The sequence below is a fragment of the Lepidochelys kempii genome, chromosome 4, assembly GCF_965140265.1.
Source record: "Lepidochelys kempii isolate rLepKem1 chromosome 4, rLepKem1.hap2, whole genome shotgun sequence".
Lineage (NCBI taxonomy): Eukaryota > Metazoa > Chordata > Testudines > Cheloniidae > Lepidochelys > Lepidochelys kempii.
Window position 1 is genome coordinate 94,830,118 of NC_133259.1, and position 22,914 is coordinate 94,853,031.

The 22,914-nt window shown below is 39.1% G+C and overlaps 1 protein-coding gene across 2 annotated transcripts in view; it reads left to right on the forward strand.

The window, feature by feature from the left end:
- Positions 1-22,805, forward strand: part of BEND4 (BEN domain containing 4) — a 34,855-nt gene extending 12,050 nt beyond the window's left edge. Inside the window, exons 3-5 of one of the 2 annotated variants that reach the window (XM_073342155.1) lie at positions 10,844-10,935; positions 15,086-15,326; positions 19,047-22,805. In XM_073342155.1, coding sequence (XP_073198256.1) covers positions 10,844-10,935; positions 15,086-15,326; positions 19,047-19,264 — 551 coding nt within the window. In that variant the 3' untranslated portion in view covers positions 19,265-22,805. The remainder of the gene's footprint in view (positions 1-10,843; positions 10,936-15,085; positions 15,327-19,046) is intronic. The other variant, XM_073342156.1, reaches the window with a different exon arrangement.
- Positions 22,806-22,914: the final 109 nt, after the last annotated feature.

Sequence of the window (22,914 nt, forward strand, 5' to 3'; positions counted from 1 at the left end):
TCTTCTTTTTGAGAAGCTAAACAGATGGATCACTTTAAATCTCACTGAAAGGCAGTTTCTTCAGCCCTCAAAATATTTCTGTGGCTCTTGTCTGCACCCTCTCCATTTTTCAACATCCTTTTTAAAATGTTGACACCAGAACTGGACACAGTATTCCAGTGTCACACACACACAGTAAAATAACCTCCCTACTCCCCTGTCTATACCACCAAGAATTGCATTAGCCCTTTTTGCCAAAGCATTGCACTCGGCACTCATGTTGAGTTGCTTGTCTGCCATGACCCCTAAATCCTTTTGAGAGTCATTGCTTTCCAATATACAGGCCCCCTCTCTCTCATTCTGCAGATGTGATCTGCATTCCTTGTTCCTAGATATAACTTTGCATTTGACTGTATTAAAAACACATTTTGTTTGAATGGGACCAAGTTATTAAGTGATCCAGATCACTGTATGACTGCCCTGCCCTCATAAAAATTTGGCAGAGTGGTAAATGATGTCATCCACAAATGTTATCAGCCTTGATTTTATATTTACTTCCAAATTATTGAAGAAAATATTGAATAGTGTCAGGCCTTGTATTGATTCCTGCAGAAGTCATTAGAAACATGTCCTTCGATGAGGATTCCTCATTGATAACTACTTTTTGAGATCTGTCACTTATCAGTTCTTAATCCATTTCTTGTGAGCTCGGATATTTTATAAAGACTATTTTTTAATTGGAATGTTGTATGGTACTAAGTCAAATTCTCTACCAATATCCAAGCATATTACATTGACAAAGTTACCTTTATCAACCAAAAACTTGTAATCTTATCAAATGTTGAAATCAGATTTGTTTTGACAACACCTATTTTCCATAAAACCATGTTGGCTGGCTTTAATTTTTTCCTATCCTTAGTTCTTAATTAAATCTCATTTAATTTTCCATTATTTTGTCCTGGATTGGTGTCAGGCTAACTTGCCTATAGTTACCTGAGTCATCTGGCTTGCTTTTCTTATTTTAAAAAATAATTAGAGTCACTCAAATGTAGTTCTTTATAGTCCTACCAGAGATGGTAGGCATATCAGAAACACCTTATCTATGATCTATCAAAGGCTACTGAATCTAGAATAAATGTGCATGGATAGATCATTAGCATTTAATCAACAGAAGATCAACAGATAAAACCAGCACTGTCTGCATAACATACATAGGCCTAAAATCAAAATGACAAGAGTCAGTGAAATCCAAGGACTTTGGGTACTGCTACAGTTGCTTTGCTACCATGGAGGACACGAGTCCACATTGTAGGCCAAAGCGCCTCAAAAGTTCCAAAAGCGCCAAGGAATGAGTCTGCTTAAAGCTCAAATAGAGAGGATGTCTCATTTGTTGTCCCCCATTCTGACTTCACTCCAGTGTGGTTCTGCCAGCACAGAGGCTGACGGACCAGTCTGAATCAGTGTGATCTTATCCACAGACTAGTTAGCAAATTCACAGCATGAGACACTCGTCTGCGTATCTGAGCAGACAGCTCTGATCAGCAGAAGTTTTTTGGGTGGTGAATCAAGACTTTGCAGGGTTTATTAGGGAACCAAGGAAACCATCACAAGATTCAATAATTCTTTGTGACAGTATCATACTGTAACAACCCTCCGCCCCCACCAGTGCTCCAAATTTTTTCTTTACTGTTTCATCTGTTGCAGGCAGTCTGTGTACCATGGTGACCTGTTAGAGTAACACAGATGAAGAGATGGTTTAAGGGGACACTATGTCAGGACAGGGGCCATTATAATGTCCTATCAGATCACTAAAAGAGTGCTTATCTGACTGCACACTTTCTTCCTTCAATGCTTTATGGAGCCGAACTGGTTCTGTTAACCTCCAAAGACAGACCAATACAATACATTTTTTTGAAGTAGGCTTGAATGGTCTGTCCTCAAAATGGACTATGACACTCCTGGTGGCAACATTATAAATAAAAGATAAATGCAACAGTCTGCTCCTTCTCCTCTTCTATAGCGGTCTCAGAACAATTCTCTCCCTTTCTTTCAGATAGTGAGTATTTTCTACTTTTTGGTATGCAACCTCCACCCCCCCCCCCCATGTAGCATCAAGGAGAGTTTGCATTGTGAAAATGGATGCGGCAGCACATTGTTAACAAGAGCTATGCAAAACAACATTTGCACTGCTGACAAAAAACAGGGGTGGGGGCGGGTTTTCTGGAGATCTACAAAAGCAATGAAGTGGTTACTTTGGTAGAATTTTTACAGAGGAAAAACTATACCTGGAACATTTATATACAGATGGGAAAAAATTAAGACTTTCTGCCACCAACTCCTCTCCTCCACCCACTAAGGTCCTACATTGTTGTTTCAGAGGTCCCCAGTCTAGTGGCATCCTTTCACCTTGTGGTGTGCCCAAGAGAGTCAGTCATAGGTAGACTGCCTGAAAGCATGTTATGAAACATGCTATTTGTTCACCAAGTAGTTGAGGGCATACAGAATGGGGCAAGGTACTACCTGTAGGTAAGATTTACTCATGTATATGGCTAAAACTGAGACTATTACAATGGTAAAATGGACAACTTATTTGTGAAGCTCTGAAAAGCCTATTATGAAATATTTGTTCCCATGTAGGTACTTAATCTAGCAAAGGCATAACACAATCCAAAGGGTGGAAGTTGAAGTTAGGCAAATTCAGGACTGAAAAATAAGACATTAACAGAGAGTAATTAACCACAAGAACAATGTACCAAGAGTTGTGATGGATCATTGGCAAGTTTTAAAGCAAAATTGGATGTTTTATCTAAAAGATGTGCTCTAGTCCAATCACAGCTACTGGATTTGAGTCAGGAATTAATTCAGGGAACTCCTGTGGCCTATGTTATGCAGGAGGTCAGACTAGAATAGATCCATGTACAACCTGGATCTGAGGCATACATTAAGTGCCCCAGCGATTCAGTTCTTACTTAAGAGTTTCACAAATTGTGAATGCCTCACAGCTTTAATAATAATCCACACACTGCTTCCATTCTAACTGTGACCAAAAGGGAGGTGGCATTACTAAGTGGTTAAAGAAGAGGTCTGGGAGTCAAGAGATCAGGGTTCTCTTCCTGGCTTTGGCTTGCTGTGTGACCTGGGGCAAACCACTCAGCATGCGCATGTGTGAAAGTGATACAAGGCAATTTATGGGCTGAGAGTTTTCGGGAGGCACCACAGTGATAACCATCTTCTTTTGCCCAGCCACAGAAAATACTCCAGTTATTTCTTCATGGGGGAGTGGATGAAGAAATTTAAAAAGGTTGGGGACTAACAAGAGAAGTTGTGCGCAAAAGCCAGAGGGTGAGCAGGGTAGATTGGGCAGCCACAGAAGATATGAAAAATAAGTTTTTTCATTGCTGTTTTTTTTTAAAGCCTTGATGTTCACTTTGAACCACTGTCTCAGTTTCTGTTGACGCTTTGAACATTTTAATCTGATCTCTCCACTCCTGATCAGCTTTCCAGCTTCAAAGTGTGAAGTCATTTTACTAAGCAAACCTTGATTTAAATTAATGAGTGTTTTGCAAGGATTTGTGTCAGAATATCCTTTGACTTTGTGGGGTATAGCTGCTCTCAGCTTTGCTTTGCAACTTCATGGTTGTTTTAGTTTACCAAAACAATCTGTTCCAAATACACAAGTTCTTACACCATATACTCCTATTACTATACATGCTACAGTAACTTCTGCTGCTGTGGGCCTTATTAACCTTTGTTTGCATGGTAAATTCTATGGAAAGTTGCTGTGGGAGAGTTTTTGTTGCAAGCCATGGAAATCAGAGCAAAATTTGTTAAAAAAAAAAAAAAAGTGATGGATCAACCTTGCTAGAATAAAGTCCCTTTGGAGAATTGCCCCCACAAAAAGTAAATTTGAGGTATAATTCCTAATCTTCTAGTTAAACTTATAGTAGCTACTTCCCCTCTCTACCTAGTCATCTTTATCAGCTCAAGGTTCCTTATTATTCATTAGCAATATAAATGTGTAAGGAGGTTTATAGAGAGTGCTCCTGCCCTGAAGATCTTACAGTCTAAACGGAGATGTAAAGGCTAAGGGGAGGGGACAACCAGTCAGTAGGGAAAAAAAAGAAGAGGACAAGACTGACAACAAGAGCAAGAAGGGGTTTTCAGATACAGGAACCACCTAGAAAGCAACAGTAGGACATGGACATTTCAAGTTAGGGGACGCTTTGCCACCAGTCCTCCTGGGTCTCTCTGCTAGCATAGGGCTTTTGACTGCCACTGTAGGTCAATTAGTCTGATCTTCTGCCCCTTTCCTGTTGATGTTGATTTCCCTACTCTGTATTAAACTTTCTACATGCTGTTCTCAGTAAAGGGTGCTGTTTTCTTATTCATTCATCCATCAAATTGCAAAAATACCAAATTGTCAGCAGTTTTGAAAACAAACATGAAAATCACAAATTCCTGGCAGATATACAGCTTTTTCCCCCTCTACTGCTGTAACCTCTGGGTCCTCTCATCACCTTTTCTCCACCTCACTGCACCCCATCACTTTTCTTCACAAGCTGACACATGCAGCTCCAGCCATCTTTCAGCTTCTCTCTGCTTCATGGGCCCTTTCCCGTCTACCCCAGACCCCTTTGAATCTCAGCTCCAAGATCTGCATTATTCTGTGAATTCAAGTTGTTAGTGAAATGTGTTTTTGGACAAAAATAATACAATCCATGTTATTCAGAGTATTTGTCCAAATATATCAGGGTGAAAAGCAACTCAGTTTATAGGACCAAAAATCTGTACTACCATGTACTTTCTAAATAGGGGGGTTATAAACATTGTTCATTACATCTTTGACAGTCAAGTCCCAATTCAGACATACCCTAAAATAAACTTAAAATGTCTTAAAATTAAGACTCTCTCTAAGTCCAGCAAACAAGGACACCAGTCACTTGCAAAATACATTCGAATCCAAAGATGGAATAGAGAAATCTCTTTTGGGAATAAGATCTAAATGAAGGTACTGTTGATTTTGTGTCGGCAGTATTTAAAAAGAAAGACAGTACCATATGATGGGAGGCATAAAATGGCAATAATGCCATATATCATTTGAACCTGAATGGCAGAGGAACACCAGTTAAATGTTCAGCACTGTAATACTCATTGTAGCTGAAACAAGTCTTCACCAATAGGCATCAATGATACGTATATGTGCGTGTGTGCACAAAATCTTTTTAGAGTAGATTTTTTTCCCCCCAATTACTCTCATCCTGTGGTCAATGGGCCAGCCAACTACTCTTTAAAAATGTGAAAACAACATAGTCAAAACCATCATAAGCAGTGCCCAAAACATTTTGTGCAACATAAGAAAACAAACTAATACAGCTAGTTCCTTAGAGTAGCAGCAAAGTCTTATTACTTTGATCAATAAACAGTGAAGTTCCAACATCACCTTTTGCATATCCTGTTTCCACAAAGCTTGTCTACTTCTCGGTCATCCTGGGAGTTTTGCTGAAGATACTAAAAATATATGTATCACCCAGTTCTCTCAATTTACATTTAGTTTCTTCAAAAATCCTTCTGCTCTTCTACTAGGTCTGGCCCATAGTCAAGAAGAAGTCGGATATTTACCAGAGAGTTTATTTCTCTGGGTTGCCTTGCCACCTTTAGGACTTCCTCTATATCATTGACATTGCACATTACATCAAGCTGGTAAATAAAGACAGTTGATCTTTCATCTTCCTAATGAGCAAGAAAATTAGAATTACAACATCGCAGAAGCTAGCAGACCCCCCCCCAGTGTCTCCTTTAAATGGGAATTCATCCCAGCCCACATATTCATTGCAGATGTTAAATCATGGCAACCAACTGTAGCTTCTATGGTAGCTTCTCTCCCATTGGGTATAGTAAGTAGGGGTCCCTACTATTAATCCATCATTCATAGTGGATTGTTTCTTAAACCTGCAAAAGATCATATCTTTAGGTTATGACTTTTTTAACTCCCAGAGATCTAATTATTTTTAATTAGACTGATTTAAGTGATTCTTTACACTCTCAGTTGGAAACCCCAAGCCTTAGTAAAGTAACTCTTGGTGTGGGGAGTTTAGAGAAAATGGCTCCACTTTCAGCAAAGGGAGTGGTTAAAGGCATACCATTAGAGTCCTAAAAGAATGCCCAGACAACTTAAAATTGAACTGCGGATGCAAAACTAAAGCTTTGAATTTTGGTGTTCCCACTGCGCTACTGTGCTTTTTAGAGCTTTGTTAACCTTTGGGCTTTGCTTTCTGAACCAGCATAACTAAGCAAGGAACCTTGGCTTTGGGAGTACCATCTGGCAGTTGAGAAGTCGGGGAAGTGAAAGGCTGTTTGTCCCACAGTACCAGCAAGATATATGATGGTTTTAGTAGTTATAATATGCCCCAACCATTTTAACAATATTAACATCCAATTTGGGACCAAAAGCAGTTCCACCTTTATGAAAAATGAAGAATTTGTGTGTGTTTATAAACATGAGCTTCAGCCACTTGCTTTCATATTTCTGGCAGGTAATGGGAAAGCACCAGCATAGCATCAGCTGAGTTTCATTAAAAAGATCTAGAACTGCATATTATCAGCCTACTGATGACACCACAGTCCAAACGGGTTCATTGGCTGCCCCCATAGCCTTACATACATACACACACTAAATAAGAGGCATAAATACAACCCTACATAACTTCCGGAGAGATCCCTCAGAAGAGATGTGCAATCCAGCACTGCGCACACACACACACACACACCCCCTCCCTCCAATAAATAGAAATGGAAACTCAAATGAGGTCCCATCCACCTTGCTAAGGTCCCACATTGGTTCTACATAAATTCACTCAATGGTATCAAATGCTGCTAACTGCTCTAAGAGATTCAACAGGACCACCTGATCCTTTCCCTTTGCTAACAGGAGATAATAAGCCAGAGAAATAAATTCAGTCTCCATTCTCCATCCAATCTGGAATCCTAATGTATAAGGATCAAGAATTTCCATGACTTCCAAATGCCACACTGGCTTTGTCAACACCACCTCCTCAGTAAGCTTGCAAAATAAGATTGGGCAATATTTACCAAGATCTTCAGTAGCAAGAGACGGTCATTTGAGTAGGGGCTCCGAACAGTTATTCGGCTGGATCCAGGTAGCATCTACCTTCTCCTTTATAAAATACTGGCAATCAGCAATAATTGACCTCTTCCTGCTTGATTTCACCTCCTGTCAGAATCATAGGCCCAACAGACAAGTCACATGAGATTTCCAGTCAATGTTGAAGAGCTCTATCTAGATATTTACACTGATCCCATCACCAGAGCATGTGAGTGCCAGAGAGTTGTCATCTTCATGGATATTAAAGTTGCCCAGGACAGTTATTCTCAGTGATTTCAGCAACAGTCTAGATAATTTGTTCATCTTGTCTAGGAACTCAGCAGGGCAGCTCTGCACAGCTGTTCCCAATTTAACCCTGTCCTGAGAATCTAATGAAATGAACAGATACAAAATAAATATTTTTGGAGTGAAACATTTTCTGCTTGCAGTCAGATGGAAGTAGCACAGATACAGCATCTCCCTTATCCTCTCCACTCATGCTAAACCAAAATGTCCATTTGGAAAGCACTTTTTTTAAACCATCCAGGCCTTGCTACATTGTCCGGCCAGGATTTCAGGCCTTATACAGGATTACATCATGGATGATGGTGGCTTTATTAGCCATTTAGTTTGCATGGAATGGTATGAGCTGAAGGAGTAAGTCCCCATCAACTGAAGCCTGTCCTTCTAAGATAAGACCCCAAACAAGGCCTTTAGGATAGAGAAATGTAATCCACTTTGCTATTGTCTAGAACAGGGGTTCTCAGAACAAATTTTTTGGTGGCCTCAGTAGCCACCAGCAAGAGTTGGTGGCTGCTCTCACTTTTTCCCAAAATACTTAATTACCTTTAGGAAAAAACAAATAAATATGCACATACTAGCTAGCAATGAATAAATTACAATGATTTCGATGTGTGTAAGTCTGTTGTGAAAAGTGATATTAACAAACATACAAGTATCACTTTTCACAGCAGACATACTCAACCCTGGCAAGCCTAGGGACAAATTAAGCCCCAGATAGGAGGTTGGGAGAGGCAGCAGGGGCCAGGGAAGCAGCAGGGGGCTGGAGCCTAAAGCCCCAGAGCCTGAAGCCCCATGGCCAGGGGACGGGGCCTAGGGATGGAGCCCAAAGCCCCACGGCCAGAGCCTTCCACCCTGCCAGCCCAGGGCTGAAGCCCAAAGCCTGAGCCCCACCACCCTGGGAAGGTGGGGAACTCATGGACTGCCTGCTTCTCCAGTGTTGTGCCCCTGGTGTCTCCAGAGGGGGGCAGGGCCCAACCCCTGCTGGTGGTCCCAGCAACCAACACCAAGGCGGTGCATCCAGGAGCAACAGGGAGGGGGAGATGCCCCTACTTTACTCCATCAATCACAGTCCAGGAGGCTGTGGTTGCCAGAAAAGCCCCCAGTGGCCAAATGCAGCCACGGTGGCCGCATTTGAGAAACGCTGGTCTAAAGAAAGGATTCCTCCTGTCTCAGCTCCTCAGGCCCATCCCACAGGGATTGGAGAACACGAGTCCTCCCTTTTTCCTTACCCAACCTCTGGCAGCAATGCACAACCATCTCAGCCACCTTAGCAGGGGTGTAGGAACTCCACGGGCAGAGTGCAAATGCTCCATAAATCACCATCTCTCTTCCTCCCTCCTTCCCTAAAAGGAAACACCAGACCCTTTCTAACAATACAAACAAACCAGTCCCAAAAGATCACCACATTAAACCTGGAAGCCTCACCTAGGTAAAAATAAAATCCCATAGAGGGGGCTTCCCTTACAGTGCCCATCAAACCCACACCCAAATACTGTGTCTAACTCACACATCTCCAATTGCCATAGAGTCAGTGCTTCATCCCAGTCAGATAGGGAGGTTGCTGAACCTCCCTTTTCCCTTGCCAAGCAGGTTGTGTTGAGAATTCACAAATAATGTAAGGAGAGATCCCCAGAAACCACCTCATCCCTCCAAGCAACCCAACCACCTTTTTAAAAACAGTCACCCCGTGTCATTTTCCCTTCCCCTGCAACTAGCCTTCACATACACAAAAATAAACCTTCTCTACCACTTTGTCCTCCAGATATCCAGAGCCTCCTAATTCTCTCAAGTTAACATCAGACTTCCTTGTTCAGTTCTGAGGTGATGAGTGGACTATTTAGAGTGCATTTAAAGATCAACTACAATGTTTTCGTAACAATTTTTTCTCAGCTTCATCAATATGCTACACTCCAGTAGCCAGACTGAAAAGGTCCTTCAGCACATTTGTTAAATTAATATTCTCAAAAGCCCTTTGGAGCCTAGCTATGGTGGGGGCATTCAGCATATTACCAAAGTTGAAACAATTTCATAAAGTTATTTGCATGTCAACTAAGTGTCATGTAGTTACTTTAATTTCTTACAAAGATCTTGGTAACTAGCAAGAATGGACCAGTAGAAATTTCCTCATAAATAATCATCCACCTTTTCTTGTTCAGTTACTTCAACAATATTGATCTGTAGTCACCACACTCCCTTCTGAGGTACTATGCTGGTGTGCTAACAGAGTAGTGAAGTCAGAAATTGAGCCAATAGAAAGCTAGCTTTCTAAAATTGCTGCTATATCACATAACTTTATAAGAAAATATGGGGTAGGTAAGACAAATTGAAGCTCGAGTAAGTGTGTGGGAGCTCTAAGAAAACCAGCACAAAGTACAATTATGTCTTCCTTCAGAAGGTCAGAGCCCACAGAGACATCAAACTGGGGCCAAGATTTTCAGGAATGAACAAGGACATCAGAGCTTCAGTTCTGGGGTGTCTGGCTTGTGACACTTTGAAAGGACCTGATTTTAAGAAAGTGCTAAGTACACTTGTCTCACATTGGACAACCAAAAATAGAACCATACAAAATCACTCGTAACTTCTGAAAATCTTGCTTTGGACTGTTAGCCAAAGCTACAAAGACTTAAGTATTTTACCACTGTTATAAGAACAATCCCGACAAAACTGATTAAATACATACCATTTTGTATGTATTTAGTGTTACAGAAGTCAAGCATAATGCTATTAGTTTAATTCTCCTACAATGATTCAAGGTCAGGAATAAAGCATTGTATCTCAAAAATACTTCAGAGTTAATCAGGGATGTGGCAGAATCTGCTTAAGAGAGACCCATAATTGAATCAGACCTAATTAACCCATCACCTCTGGAGAAGAGATTAGGATGGTGATACCACAACTGAAATGGATGAGTGTGTTTGGTGGGGGGAGGGAAGAGAGATCAGACTGTTTCCATAATGCCTGGTTTTGTGACAAATTTAGGAAAGAAAAAAACCAATGTTTATGTATTATTAAATGTGCATACTGTAATGAGTCTGCAGTTTCAGACATATTCCAGCATGTTTACATGTTAATACTGAATGTATGATTTAAGTCCAAGAAATGTTTTCTCCCTGATGTGGTTTGGGCTGTTTACAGGGTGCAGAGTTTTTTTTCCATTGTCATTGCTGCTGACCTAATTCAGATTTGTAAGCATTATATTCTTTAAATGGAAAACCTTTGAAAAGTAGTGGGCAGAAAATAGAAAAGAATCCTCAGATACCTCAACACACGCAAAAATACATCAGCTGTTATATATTTGTTGAATGAAATGGCTGCACAAATCAAAAGGAGGGACATTTCCAATTGTAAATAAATCTTATAGGCATTCACAACGGAGAGAGACCACTGCTTAACTTAAGCTTGCTGTTTTATTTTGTGCTAGACAGCTAATATACAGTAATTGCAATTTGTTTCATGCAGTGCCCTGCCAGACTGTTTTAGATTATTTGAAGACTGTACTTCAGCATCACAACCAACTTATGATACCACAGCCAACAGACCATCCATCAGAGGTAGTATATGATGAACATGAGATATATATACTTCCGTTTGAAATTTCATTCAAAAGAAATGTATAGGTCAATAAGTCAGTAGGTACTGGAAGATTACATTTACTAGTAAAAATATATATAAAATCCAGCATTAAACACATTTCCAACATGCAACAAGTTTTTGGATTTACATAACCCTAAGAATGATGGAATAGTGCCACTACTAATTTAATCCAAACCTGCTCCATCCAGCAATGTTCCCTTCCCCCCATACACACTACACTTGTAACATAATGGATTGGTTTTCTCTGATCTTTCCTCAGGCAGAGATATCTCCATTAAAGTCAGACTTAAGATGGTTGAAATTGAAAGGTGGTTATCAGACTTCCTTCATATCTCAAACAATCCCACAATCCCAATTACAGACTTTATTCTCTAGAGTGTCTCTAGTGTTTGATAGATTCAAAACAAAAGGATGGACATTATAAATGCTTGTCACTAAGTTGGGGGGGGGAGAGGGAGTTAAAATAAGGTTTTTGGTGTTGAAAGGTACTGTATTGAAAACCCTGGAGACTAAAACCTCCACTTATCCAAAGAATAAGTATGGCTTGTGTATCAGCTCTAGAGCAATTTTCCCTAATATTTCCCCCAAAATGCTGCAACCCAGACCTAGAAAGAACATGTCTGGGGAAGATGGCTTTTGGTGTGTAAGCCTTTTTAGAACGTCCAGATCTGAAGTTGACAGCTCTCTCTTCCTGTAAATATTTTCAAATACCTCCACCGACTATCCACCACCCATGCAACTTACAGGGAAGATACTTAGTTATTCTGAGCTTCTGCCATTCAGACTTTGATTTCTCCCATATACATGGAAGATACAGTGCAAGGAGTGGATGCTCAGCTGGTCCAAACTGACTTAAGTGGAGCTATAGCAGATTTCACTATCTGAGGATCTGCCCCCAAGACTGTGTGTCACTTTGCTTCTCACCTTATTTTATTCCAAGTGGTTTGATTTTATTGAAAGCTGTATTTATCAAAGATCATTCACAGTAAGAATTGCAAGCTCTCATTTTCCTTTCTCTCTCCTTTTTTTGCTTAACCAGAGTTTTGAAGCCATTGTAAAAACTGGTTGTTCTGTAACTATCCATTGGAGATAATGTGTTATGATGGGAGAGGATTTTTGATTGAATTAAAAAAATATGAAGAGTTTAAACTTATGAATAAAAGATTACTCATGTATAGGTATAAGCATGAATTCATTTGTACTCTGAATCTTTCCTCCAGGATATGCTTGTTATATTTCTTTAGGATGTTGTTTTTTAGTTATTTTGTTTTAACTACGGTCAGATGCACCAAAATGCATCTTACATTTATCAAGAGTCTTTTGCCCCAAAGGGTTTTAAATACACAGGAATTAACGTAGCTATGTCTGGATTAAAATATAGCAACCGTTTAAGAGAGCACCTCAATACTACAGTCTCTTTAGACAGGCAATGAAGAAAAATATCCTAACAGACTGTATTTTCAGGGGGGAGGGGATATAGTTAGGGATAGCTGGAATTAAGTCAAGTACAATGTCATGAACTCTTAGAGGACCACATGCAATCAGGGCCTTTTTACATTGCATTGAAAAGACTGCACTTCTATCGGCACAATGCTTTCCACTCCACACTAACTTTTTAGGGCAACTTGCTGCTTAATGAGGCCCCAATTCAGCCAAGTGCTTAATCCACAATGAACATAGTGGGACCAGATCCAATTACTAACCAGGCCAGATCTTGCTTAGCTTGAGAGATGACAAGACCACAGTCCTAACGGGCACTGCTCTGGTTCAGAGGTCATACTTTGAGTTTGTATATTTTGCTAGTACAAACACCGAATGTTTATTTTCTTTCTAGTTTATCAGAATTTTTTATATACACCTAATAGTTTAACAAGGAAATTCCAATAGCCTAGAAATGGAGGATAACTAGCTTTATACATGAAAGATTACAAGCAAGTTACTGATAAAAACAGTGGGTCAGATACTCCTGTGGCCAATCAGTGGTGGATCTGGCCCAGGGAGGCTCATCTCAGAGTAAGGGTGATCCTCTAGTTACACAGAGCTAGCACAGTGACTCTTAGACCATTCCCCCTCCCTACTGCCAGCAGAGCAGAGGAGAGGGAGTGAGGCTTGGGAACAGAGGTTGTGGCCAGGATGCCCTTGCACCACAGAGCTCCTTGACTAGGATATCAGCCCCTCAGAGCAATTTGCAGATGGCATAAGTTAATGCAGGCTGCTGCAACATGGTGCAGAGGGCCCTGACTAGAGGTAGCAGCCCCTGGCTGAGTACATGTACCTGCACTCTTTTTCTCTACAATTGTAGTAGGTCTTCAGCAACTCAGCCCTCTAGCTGAGTCACACACAGTCTGTCTGTGAAAACAAACACAAACCCCATAGTGCTGAAGTCTTGTACTCAGTCCCAGCAGCCACCCAAGAGTTCTGTCCTGCTCTCCTGCCAGCAATTGCTCTTGTCAGAGGTTCTATAGCTTCTTCAGCCAGCCAGGAATACCATTCACACTCCTCCAGCTCTAAGCAGCAACTAACCTTAATCTGCCCCAGCAGCTCTTTTTATACTAGCCTGCTGGACCCTGATTGGCTTCTTCCCTGCAGCCTCTCTGATTGGCTGCTTCCCCCACAGCCACTCTAGGCAGACTGGAGGACTTCTTTACAGTTCCTTTCTGGAATGGGGTGTGGTAGGGCCCTGAGGCCTCCAGCAGGGGGCCTCTGGGCCTAATCCACCCCATCACATGTAGCAATAGGATTAATAAAATGCCAAGGTTAGTTTTCAACTACCTTTGCACACTCACCCCGAGCTATGATTTGTGTGGATCGGCCATACACCAGGACCCCTCTGAGCTTTTGCTGGGTTTTCACAGATTTACCAAACTTATAAAAAATGAAAAGTAATGGGTGTCTGAGGCACATACCTCCCAAACCATCTCCCAGTAGGCTTTATAAACATGTGGGTGATGCTGGGGAGAGGGGAGGGAATTGTATACTATTTTTTCTTAAATTCACATTGTGCACTAGCTGTTTGTAAACAAATAGTGTTGCATTAGGAGAGAGGGGCCACAAGTGACACCTGCAGTAGAGTACCCCAGATTCCACTAATTCAAAAGACAGTATTTCACTGAACTCATTTTCTTAATGAACTCTCATTGAAAGTGTTTACTCTAATAATGCTTTTATGAAGCAGGCCTAATTTGGTGAAACTGTGCTAGATTTATAAGTTGCAATAAATGTATGTAGCGGTAAAAGTGAATGAGTCTCTAGGAAATTGTTTTTTAAATAGCTTAATTACTTTTGAACAAGTACATTAAAACTGAGAACTTGGGTTAATTAATTTGTCCTATGCTGTAGAATTTTACAGGCAACAAGAACTAAAGTAAATTTGTTTAGGTGCAATTGACCAAAGTTGGCTTATAAATGTTGTATGGGTTACAGAAATTCCCATAATTAGTCCCTCTGCATCTATTTAGAATTGGAATTTTAAAGCGCAAATAAATTATGAAGACTAAAAGTCAGATTTGTTTCCAGTTGACATAGTAGCATTTGTGTAAAGCTATCATTTGAGTTAATGTGGCATTCATTAATAGTAATGAAGCTTTTAGTTTTTTACAGTTCAGGTTTATTTATTTTCCTTATATTTTTCACATTAACACAACTGATGTCAGGTTTTAGGTGTGTTCAACAAAAAGTAATACATTTATTATAAAAATAGACTGTAAAAAGTCACTTCTGAAGTAGTGAACTGTCGGCTGCCATAAAGAGACCTGTTTGATCACACTCTTCAAAGACATTTTTGCACATTTTAATAGATTAAGAAGGAAAGGTTATATTTAAATGTATCCCCAATCATTGGAGCTTCACACTTTTTAGCTTACCTGTTAAAGTTCAAGATATAAATAGCACTCTCTCAAAAAGCATCCTTCATACCTCACTGGGTCTTGTTATAGAAAATGCAAATGTAATTTTAGAAATCCCCATTCTCAGTATGAGCAATTATTCATTCTGTAGGTATCTCATTGTCAGCATCTCAGCTAGTTAAAAGCATTTTTCTTTGCAACTGACATAGTCTTTACTTATTTGCCTTGTAAAATAAATAATAGAAATATTTAACTTTTCCAGGGAAGCAAGCAGTTGCTGAACAACTATCCTGTCTACATCACTAGTAAACAGTGGGATGAGGCTGTAAATTCTTCAAAGAAAGATGGAAGGCGGCTACTTCGATATCTCATCAGATTTGTTTTCACAACTGATGAGCTTAAGTACTCATGCGGCCTTGGAAAAAGGAAAAGGTCAGTGCAGTCAGGAGAGACAGGTCCTGAAAGACGTCCTCTGGATCCAGTAAAAGTAACATGTCTCAGAGGTACTGCATCTTTTCGCTCAGTGTCCACCATATGTGATCTCATTTCACCACATTGGCTCTGGCTAAATATAAGCTTTCAGCTTACTGCAGCAGAAATAGAGAGGGTTTTCGAGACAGATGACAAAAGTGGTTAGAGACATGGAAAAACTTCCATGAGAGGAGAAATTGAAGAGACTGGGGTTGTTTAATTTAGAGAGGGGTCAAATAAGAGGCTACATGATAAGGCATAGAGAAGGTAAATCAAATACTCCTATTTATCCTCTTATAATACAAGAACAGGGGGACATTCACAAGACATAATTAACCATGGAACTCAATGACTCAATATACCATTTAAGCCAAAAGCTTAGTAGCATTCAAAACAGGACTGGACATTTTATATGGATAAAGAGAACATCCACATGTAAATTACAATTTTTATACAGTATATGTGTATACATTTTATAAGGGATCATTCTTCAGGATGTAAGCCAACATTAACTCAGAGGGGTTAGGAGGAAATTCCTCTTGTGGCAGGTTATTTCATAATTGTTCACTGTGGGATTTGTTGCTAACAAGTTGGACCACTGCTCTGATCTGCTATGGCAATTCCTATTTTGTTTTTCTGATATTTTATTAAGGCTTGTTGTCAGCGTTTATAATGATTCACATAAAACTTTTTAACTAGCTTGGTTTAAAAAAAGCCCTTGGCATTAGTCTTAGTGTGTCCACTTCACAAATATAATATCTATTTCATTCTTTTAAATTAGCCTAACTTTCATAGCACTACATGTGCAAAAAGTCATTCCAAAGCGATTGACAACATAAAACCTATGAAGTTATTAGTAAGCAATGAAAAGGAAAATACAGGGAAAACACCAGAAGCAGAAATGGTTACATTTGAGACTGAACTTCTATCCATTTAGATTAGAAGTAACTAACAAGGACTGGCAGAGCAGACTTTTAATTGTAATATACTTACATAATCACATAATACATTTAAAGTATTATTTTTACATAAACTCAGACTGGAGGCATGGTATTTTCTGCTACACAAAAGATTCACCAGATGTTAAAGCAACATAAAATGAATTATCAGAGCTTAAAAGAAGTGGGGACAATGCATTTCAGTGTATGCAGCGTGCTGCAGAGAGGTTTGGAGCTGGACTCAAGGTGTCAAGTTCTCTGGAAGTTAAGGACTTAAAAGTTGAACAGAAGTGCATCAGGCTTTACTAAGATTTATTAAATTCAATTGTAATTTATACAGGAGCAGAAATATAATACAAACCCTACCACCACTCTATGCTTCCTCAGTTGCCAAGCCAGATTTTGAGCAGGGACAGGACCAGGAGACAATGGGGCATCCGTGGTGCCACCTTCAGTTATACCTATTGGCTTTAAAAGGCATCTCACATACACCTAATGGCCACCCCTTCTGTCACTGCACTCTCTCCAATCCCAAGGCAGCCAATGCGCAAGACTTTGCCCTCTGGAACTTTATCATTTTTGAACCACTAGACATGTGCTATAGATGTGTGTACCCTGTAGTCCTCTGTGGAAAAAGTGGCATTTCCATAAATAATTTAGAATCTTGCACAGGAGGTCAAAATGTCTGGGCTCCATTTTGCCTGTTAAACTGCTTGGTAGAGATTTATAAATTAGTATACCCATGGGTTGGCCAGGCAGTGTATGGGCAGTGCAACATTCTGCAGTGCCAGGGATCCAACTGAGCCTCTCTAGCCCCTACCCAAAGGAAGGTAGTATTGGTGATCCTTGGCATTGCATAATGTTGGACTGTCCTCAGGGGTCATGGCAGGAAGTGAGAACTACTTATCTGTCTGCAGCCAGAGTGACTGATTTCAGAGAGCCATTTCTAACCTGCCTTACTGCACAAGGGGAGGACCTGTGAGAGCTCAGAAGAGTGCTTGAGGAATTGAAGGGTTTCTTTTTGGTGGGGGGTAAAGAAATGATTATTCCTAAACAAAAGTGTTAGTATTCGATAACTATTACTTGTTTGTCATTCTTCCTCCACCCACCCAAGAGAAAGATATGTTTTCAGTCAGTCTGAGCCCATAATTCTGAAGCACAGGGGAGTGTAGCCTTCTGAAGTTACATGGCACATCCCTTGATAATCTCTTCTGTAGAAGTCCAGTGTAGATGCTGCTTCTTGAAAGAGATTAATAAGGGTTTGGGGGGAAGAAAATGGATAGATCTGCTTGTAGCCCTACTGAAATAGATTAGATGAACATTTTGGAGAGCAAGAGTGGAAAACAATAATATTTTTCCTTAAAAAGGTTGTCCCTTTCGTAAGTGGTAACTACTGAAAGCTTACATTAACATCTATAAAAGTTCTAAAGATTTATTTCTTCTATTGAAAGATCTCTGGAACCATCTTTAAGTTTTAAAAAAGCCCAGCAGGCCTAAACTGTAGCACTGTTTCTACACAAGTAACCATTATCTTGAGCAACATCCCAGTTTATGAAACCTCATGCAATCATAACTAGACTGCAGGGACAGTATTGCTTGCACAAATTTACAGGAAGAGGAATTCAAAACAGAAATAGATTCCACTTTTGAAGGGGCATTGCTGGAGTAGCGATGCAAAAATCATATGTCCCCATTTTACAAAAGATCAGCTTGCAACTATTGATAACAGCATTCCCTGGTCTCAGGATGTTGTGACAGTAATGAAATTAACTTATACCGCCTGTTGTATCAATAGCCTGTCAGTATTAGAAAGTAAAATGAGAAATATCCTGCTGCTTGGGGGAAAAAATAATTGTGGAGAATAAATAAAAGTCTACTGCTGACTAAGATGTAGTGCATCCACTAAATAAAGTGCTTCCACTTTTAAAATTATATTTTGTCATTTTAAAGTCTATGTACTCTGGTTTTGAGATCTGACTAGCATTAAGAGTTAAAAACCTGTCAAAACCACTTCTGTAATTCTAACAATCAAATACTTCACACATACAAAAAAGTGAAAGAAGAATAGTAGTTTTGACAATAAGAATGTGACACAAACATAGCCATTCGACATAAGCATTACCCATTTAAATAGCCAGCTTAAACATGGCACAACTTGGTTTCTCATTCATGGATAAACCCAGTGCTAGGCTGTGAAAGGGCAAGTTAGTCCCTGCTGTCTCATTGAGCTATTTCAATGGCCAGTATAGTCTCTAGAACACCAACATCATATCCAGAAACACACAACATAAGTTTAGAACTTAAAATTAAGACAGCCCAAAAAGGAAAAAAGATACCAATCTGAAATAGTGTTTGAAACATTAAGTTATAAATTGCTGAAATCTGCATATATTAAACTAGGTAGCAGAGGAAGACCATAAAGACTCATGAATGTAAGCACAATAAAATTGAAGTGTATAAGGATTACAGGTTTCAGATAAAATGCATTTCCTATTTCATACCAACCTTTACATGCATTGCACGTTCAATATCGTAAAAATCTATGAAATGTATTGTTTTATTTCAGCAAGCAGAAATTGCTCTGTAACTACACCTACACACATACACACACAATTGCATATGGTGAAATAAGTGTGCCTAGAAATAAAATAGGTTCAACTGGCATTATCATGGCATTTCTTATAAGGTTTTATTCCTGTTTAAGTCATCATAATAATGCTCTATTTATTACTTGCTATAAGCGCTTGCTAGTTGGGCAATAACAATGTATGCTACAAAGATAATCTGTTTCTTATCACTGTCTGTTTTCCACAGAGTTCATTAGGATGCATTGTACTTCCAACCCTGATTGGTGGATGCCATCTGAAGAACAGATAAACAAGGTTTTCAGCGATGCAGTAGGACATGCTCGTCAAGGACGTGCAGTGGGGACTTTCCTTCATAATGGTAACTCATATTATGAAGGGATAGACCATCAAGGTTCACAAGAAGAAATCTTCAATAGGGGTATCCAAAATGGCTCTGGAGATTGATGTCAATGAAGGAAATCCATACTACAATAGCAACCAGTTAAATAGAAGATACTTTACTAGAAATACTTTCCTTGAAGTCATTTAAGAATCCAAAGCATGTTTGAACTCATACTGTAAACATTCCAGGTTTTCCAGCCTGTCCTAGTGCTCCACTTAACAGAGAATGATTCATTTCAAGGCCTGCCTATGGGATTCCTTGGTGTGTATAAATTGCAAGCCATTTATAGAATCTTCAAAGGAAAACTGCAATTCCATTCATCTAGTTCTAAAGAAAAGTTAATTTTTAAAAAAGGTATCAAATGACTAAAGAAACAAAAAGTCACTGTCTTGTCTGCTGGCTGATACTGGGTCCAGTTCTGAATTCCTGGGCAGAACTGAACTCTGGCAAAATTCCTGACTACTATTAGTTTTGCCTGAGTAAGGGATTTAGAATCAAACCCAGAGGCTTGTGACAAAGGAAGAAGTCTTCTATTTTTTACTAGAAAGTAGTATAGAAAAATTATAAAAGTTACCTTAAAATGTGGAATATTCCATTTCATGTTATGTACTCAAGTCCTGAACAGTACTTCCTTTGTCCAGCAATACCAGGAAATTAAACTTCTGTGCTAAAATGGCAGTGCTCATTGGCAACAAAATCCTTAAGTTAGGAGGTATCAAAACAGTAACAGGTTTTTCTAAACCATTAAAAATTTCTGTGTATAAGTGATAGATACTATGTTTATCTAAAGTATTGAGCTAATCACTGCAGTTTTCCTAAAAATGAGTTTGCTATACCATGAATTTCCATTTCAGGAGAGTTTATTTTGCTGCAGTATTTTATGGCTTTAAAGGTTTACATTTGCATTTGTTTGTGCTATTGTTTGTGTTTTATGCTCATTGCCTGATCTGTTTCAAGGAATGAGCTGGTCCTAATACTCAGATACTCAATGGTGCATGGAGGGAGGGATTCTATAATAAAAGTCCAATTTATCCTTTTGGCTATTGGGCACTTAAGCATGGGCTCCAGAACTGATTGAGAGTTGTAAACAGATATTTGTGCTAGAAATGAAGCTGATTCACAATGGAATACAATATTGGAAGCAGTTGCCAAGGTAAAAAACTCAATTTACTGGAGATTTTCAGTAGTAGGATTAGGGTACACTATAGGGTTCACTGTAGGAAAGTTTTGAAAAACTGATGCACTCTAGAAACATTTAACACCAAAGAAACAACACCCTCCCCTCTCATTTTCAGCATATTTAAGTCCTCCTACTTTAGGTGAGTCAGGCCTTCCCCATCACTCCTAGATTCTTGAATCAGCTTTTTCCTGAGACAGCACTTCCTGTTTGACAAACATATTGAACTCTTTCTACGTGGATGAATCTTCTCCATCTCTGATTGCCTTTATCTCTACCTCATCTTTGCCTGTTTTCCTAAATATTTTCCACCCCATCCCTCACCAGAGGGTGTGGGCCTATAGAGGATCTACCAGCTAATTTCTTCACTTCTCCCCACCATACGGGTGACTACTGGATGGGGAAAGCTAGACGCAACACTCTCCATAACAGCCACCAGGGGTCTCTCTGATCCAAGGTGCTCCTATACAACTCCTGCTGGACCAAGGGTGAAGTAGTGAGGCACCTGCTCAAATACTAATTCCCCATGCAATAATTTCCTCCTCTTATCTGTCTCCTCTTTGTCTGCCATTGTGAATGGTTTCTGCTGTATGTAGTGCCCCTCCTGTCAGTCAGTCAGAATAAGCACATCATCAGCACAGTGCATCTATAGAGCAAGATCATGCTGTCCTTGAAGCTACTAACAGGCTGTACCTGGATGGTGTTTCAGGAAACAGTCTTCTGTACATACCTTTGTAGATACAGTCTAATACAATATAGGCTTTAGGCCCATCAACATCCAATACCTCTTAATTTTATTTTTTCTAATGTTTTTAAAGGGTTTTTTAAATCTTCATTTGACTTAGAATAACAAATTTAATTTCTAAAAACTAAGTAGTAATTTAATTGCATTTGGTGTAACCATGCCATCGGTTTTTAAACAGAATCCCTTACTCTAGTCATGAGAAGGTTCTGCTGATAGATCAATGGCACAAGATGGTCTCCTTTGGAAGAAGCTCAGCATGTGTGTCCTTCCGCAGTACAAATATTCTGTTGCAGCTTTTCACTATTGAACTTATACTTTAAAAAAAAATTAGTAGAAAATAGTACGTTGGTCAGACAGTGCAAGTCTCGCAGGTACGTCTTTAATGTGGTGTCACTTACCAGAACTGTAAAACATGTCAGCATTATATTGTAAATGAATATTTACAGCCTGAGTCAGCATTGTACTGTAAATTTGTTGACATTATGTATCATGATGTATTTTTGTAAACATTATGATGGCTTCTTTCCAATGTTGAATTGTATGAAATTAAAAATGAAAACATTTCACTTTGAATAACAGAGAAAAATATCACTGCATTAGCAGGCCGCTCTCAAATAATAATGTAGGGATTTTGGTAAAGCAACCAGTAAGCCTAGCTTTATTTTTAGTGTAAAGGATAGTCAGTCTTCTGTCCTAAAATGCTGGTATAACTTCACAATACTGCCCTCTCCTGTTGTGCAAAAAACCAAACTGTGGCCTGATCTATTTATGTATGTAAAGACTATTTATCTATGTAAATGAGTTTTCAGGATCAGACCTATATATGCCAAAATTCTGCCCTCAGCTGTATGTGTGCACCTACCACTGAAGCAAACGGGAGTCACAGATGTGCAGAGGACAGAATTTAGATGTTTGTTTTATTTTTTAAAGTTTCAGATTGCAAAATCAGTCCAGGGTTTATGATGAACTATCGTCCCCTTGGCCAAACTCACTTCATTTATAACCTTTCACAGCTACTTATTCTAACCAGTCCAAGGCATGTATTCTCATTGCATTGTAAATCCATGTGTATTACTGAGAACACATCTGCAAGAAACTAGGAATAAATTCTGGGGAACACTAGGGATCAGAAGTAACAGCATATAAGCCATTGCACAACTATATATTCATGTTAAAGCACTGTGTTTTGAAAAGTATTGTATTAATTTACAGTGCGATATGTACATGGAAAAATTAGAAGAGAAGGAAGTTATGTCGCCTCACTCAGAAAATAGTCCTAAAATGGTTCTAGAAGATAGATCCTTTGTCTTATATATTCTTTAATCTTGCTGTCCTTTATGTATCTACCCTCTCTGAAACTTTGTGTAGCAGTACTGCATACCCATTAGTGCCAATCTGCCTTTGCTCTATTTTCTATGACAAATAATTGTGGAGAAACTGTGATTAAAAAACCCATTAATCCTAATATTTTTATTGTTAAGGTGTAGTTCATTCTATGAATACTTTCTATTGATGATTGTACTGTGTAAAGTAAATACAAGTTAGGGATAGCCTAATACCAGATACTGTACAACAAAGTGCATAGTGTAATATAGACTAGTAAGTTTTTGTGACAATTTCTATAGGATGTGTGAATTGTTTTCTATGTGGCAACACACATTTCTTTTAAAAACTTTAAAATGTGAGACAATTTTTTAAAGTCAATATTTTTAATTATAAAAAACATTTGTTACTAGAGTTTGCTATTTCAGGTGTTATCCCTAATTTGAATATTGGTTTTATTATTATGT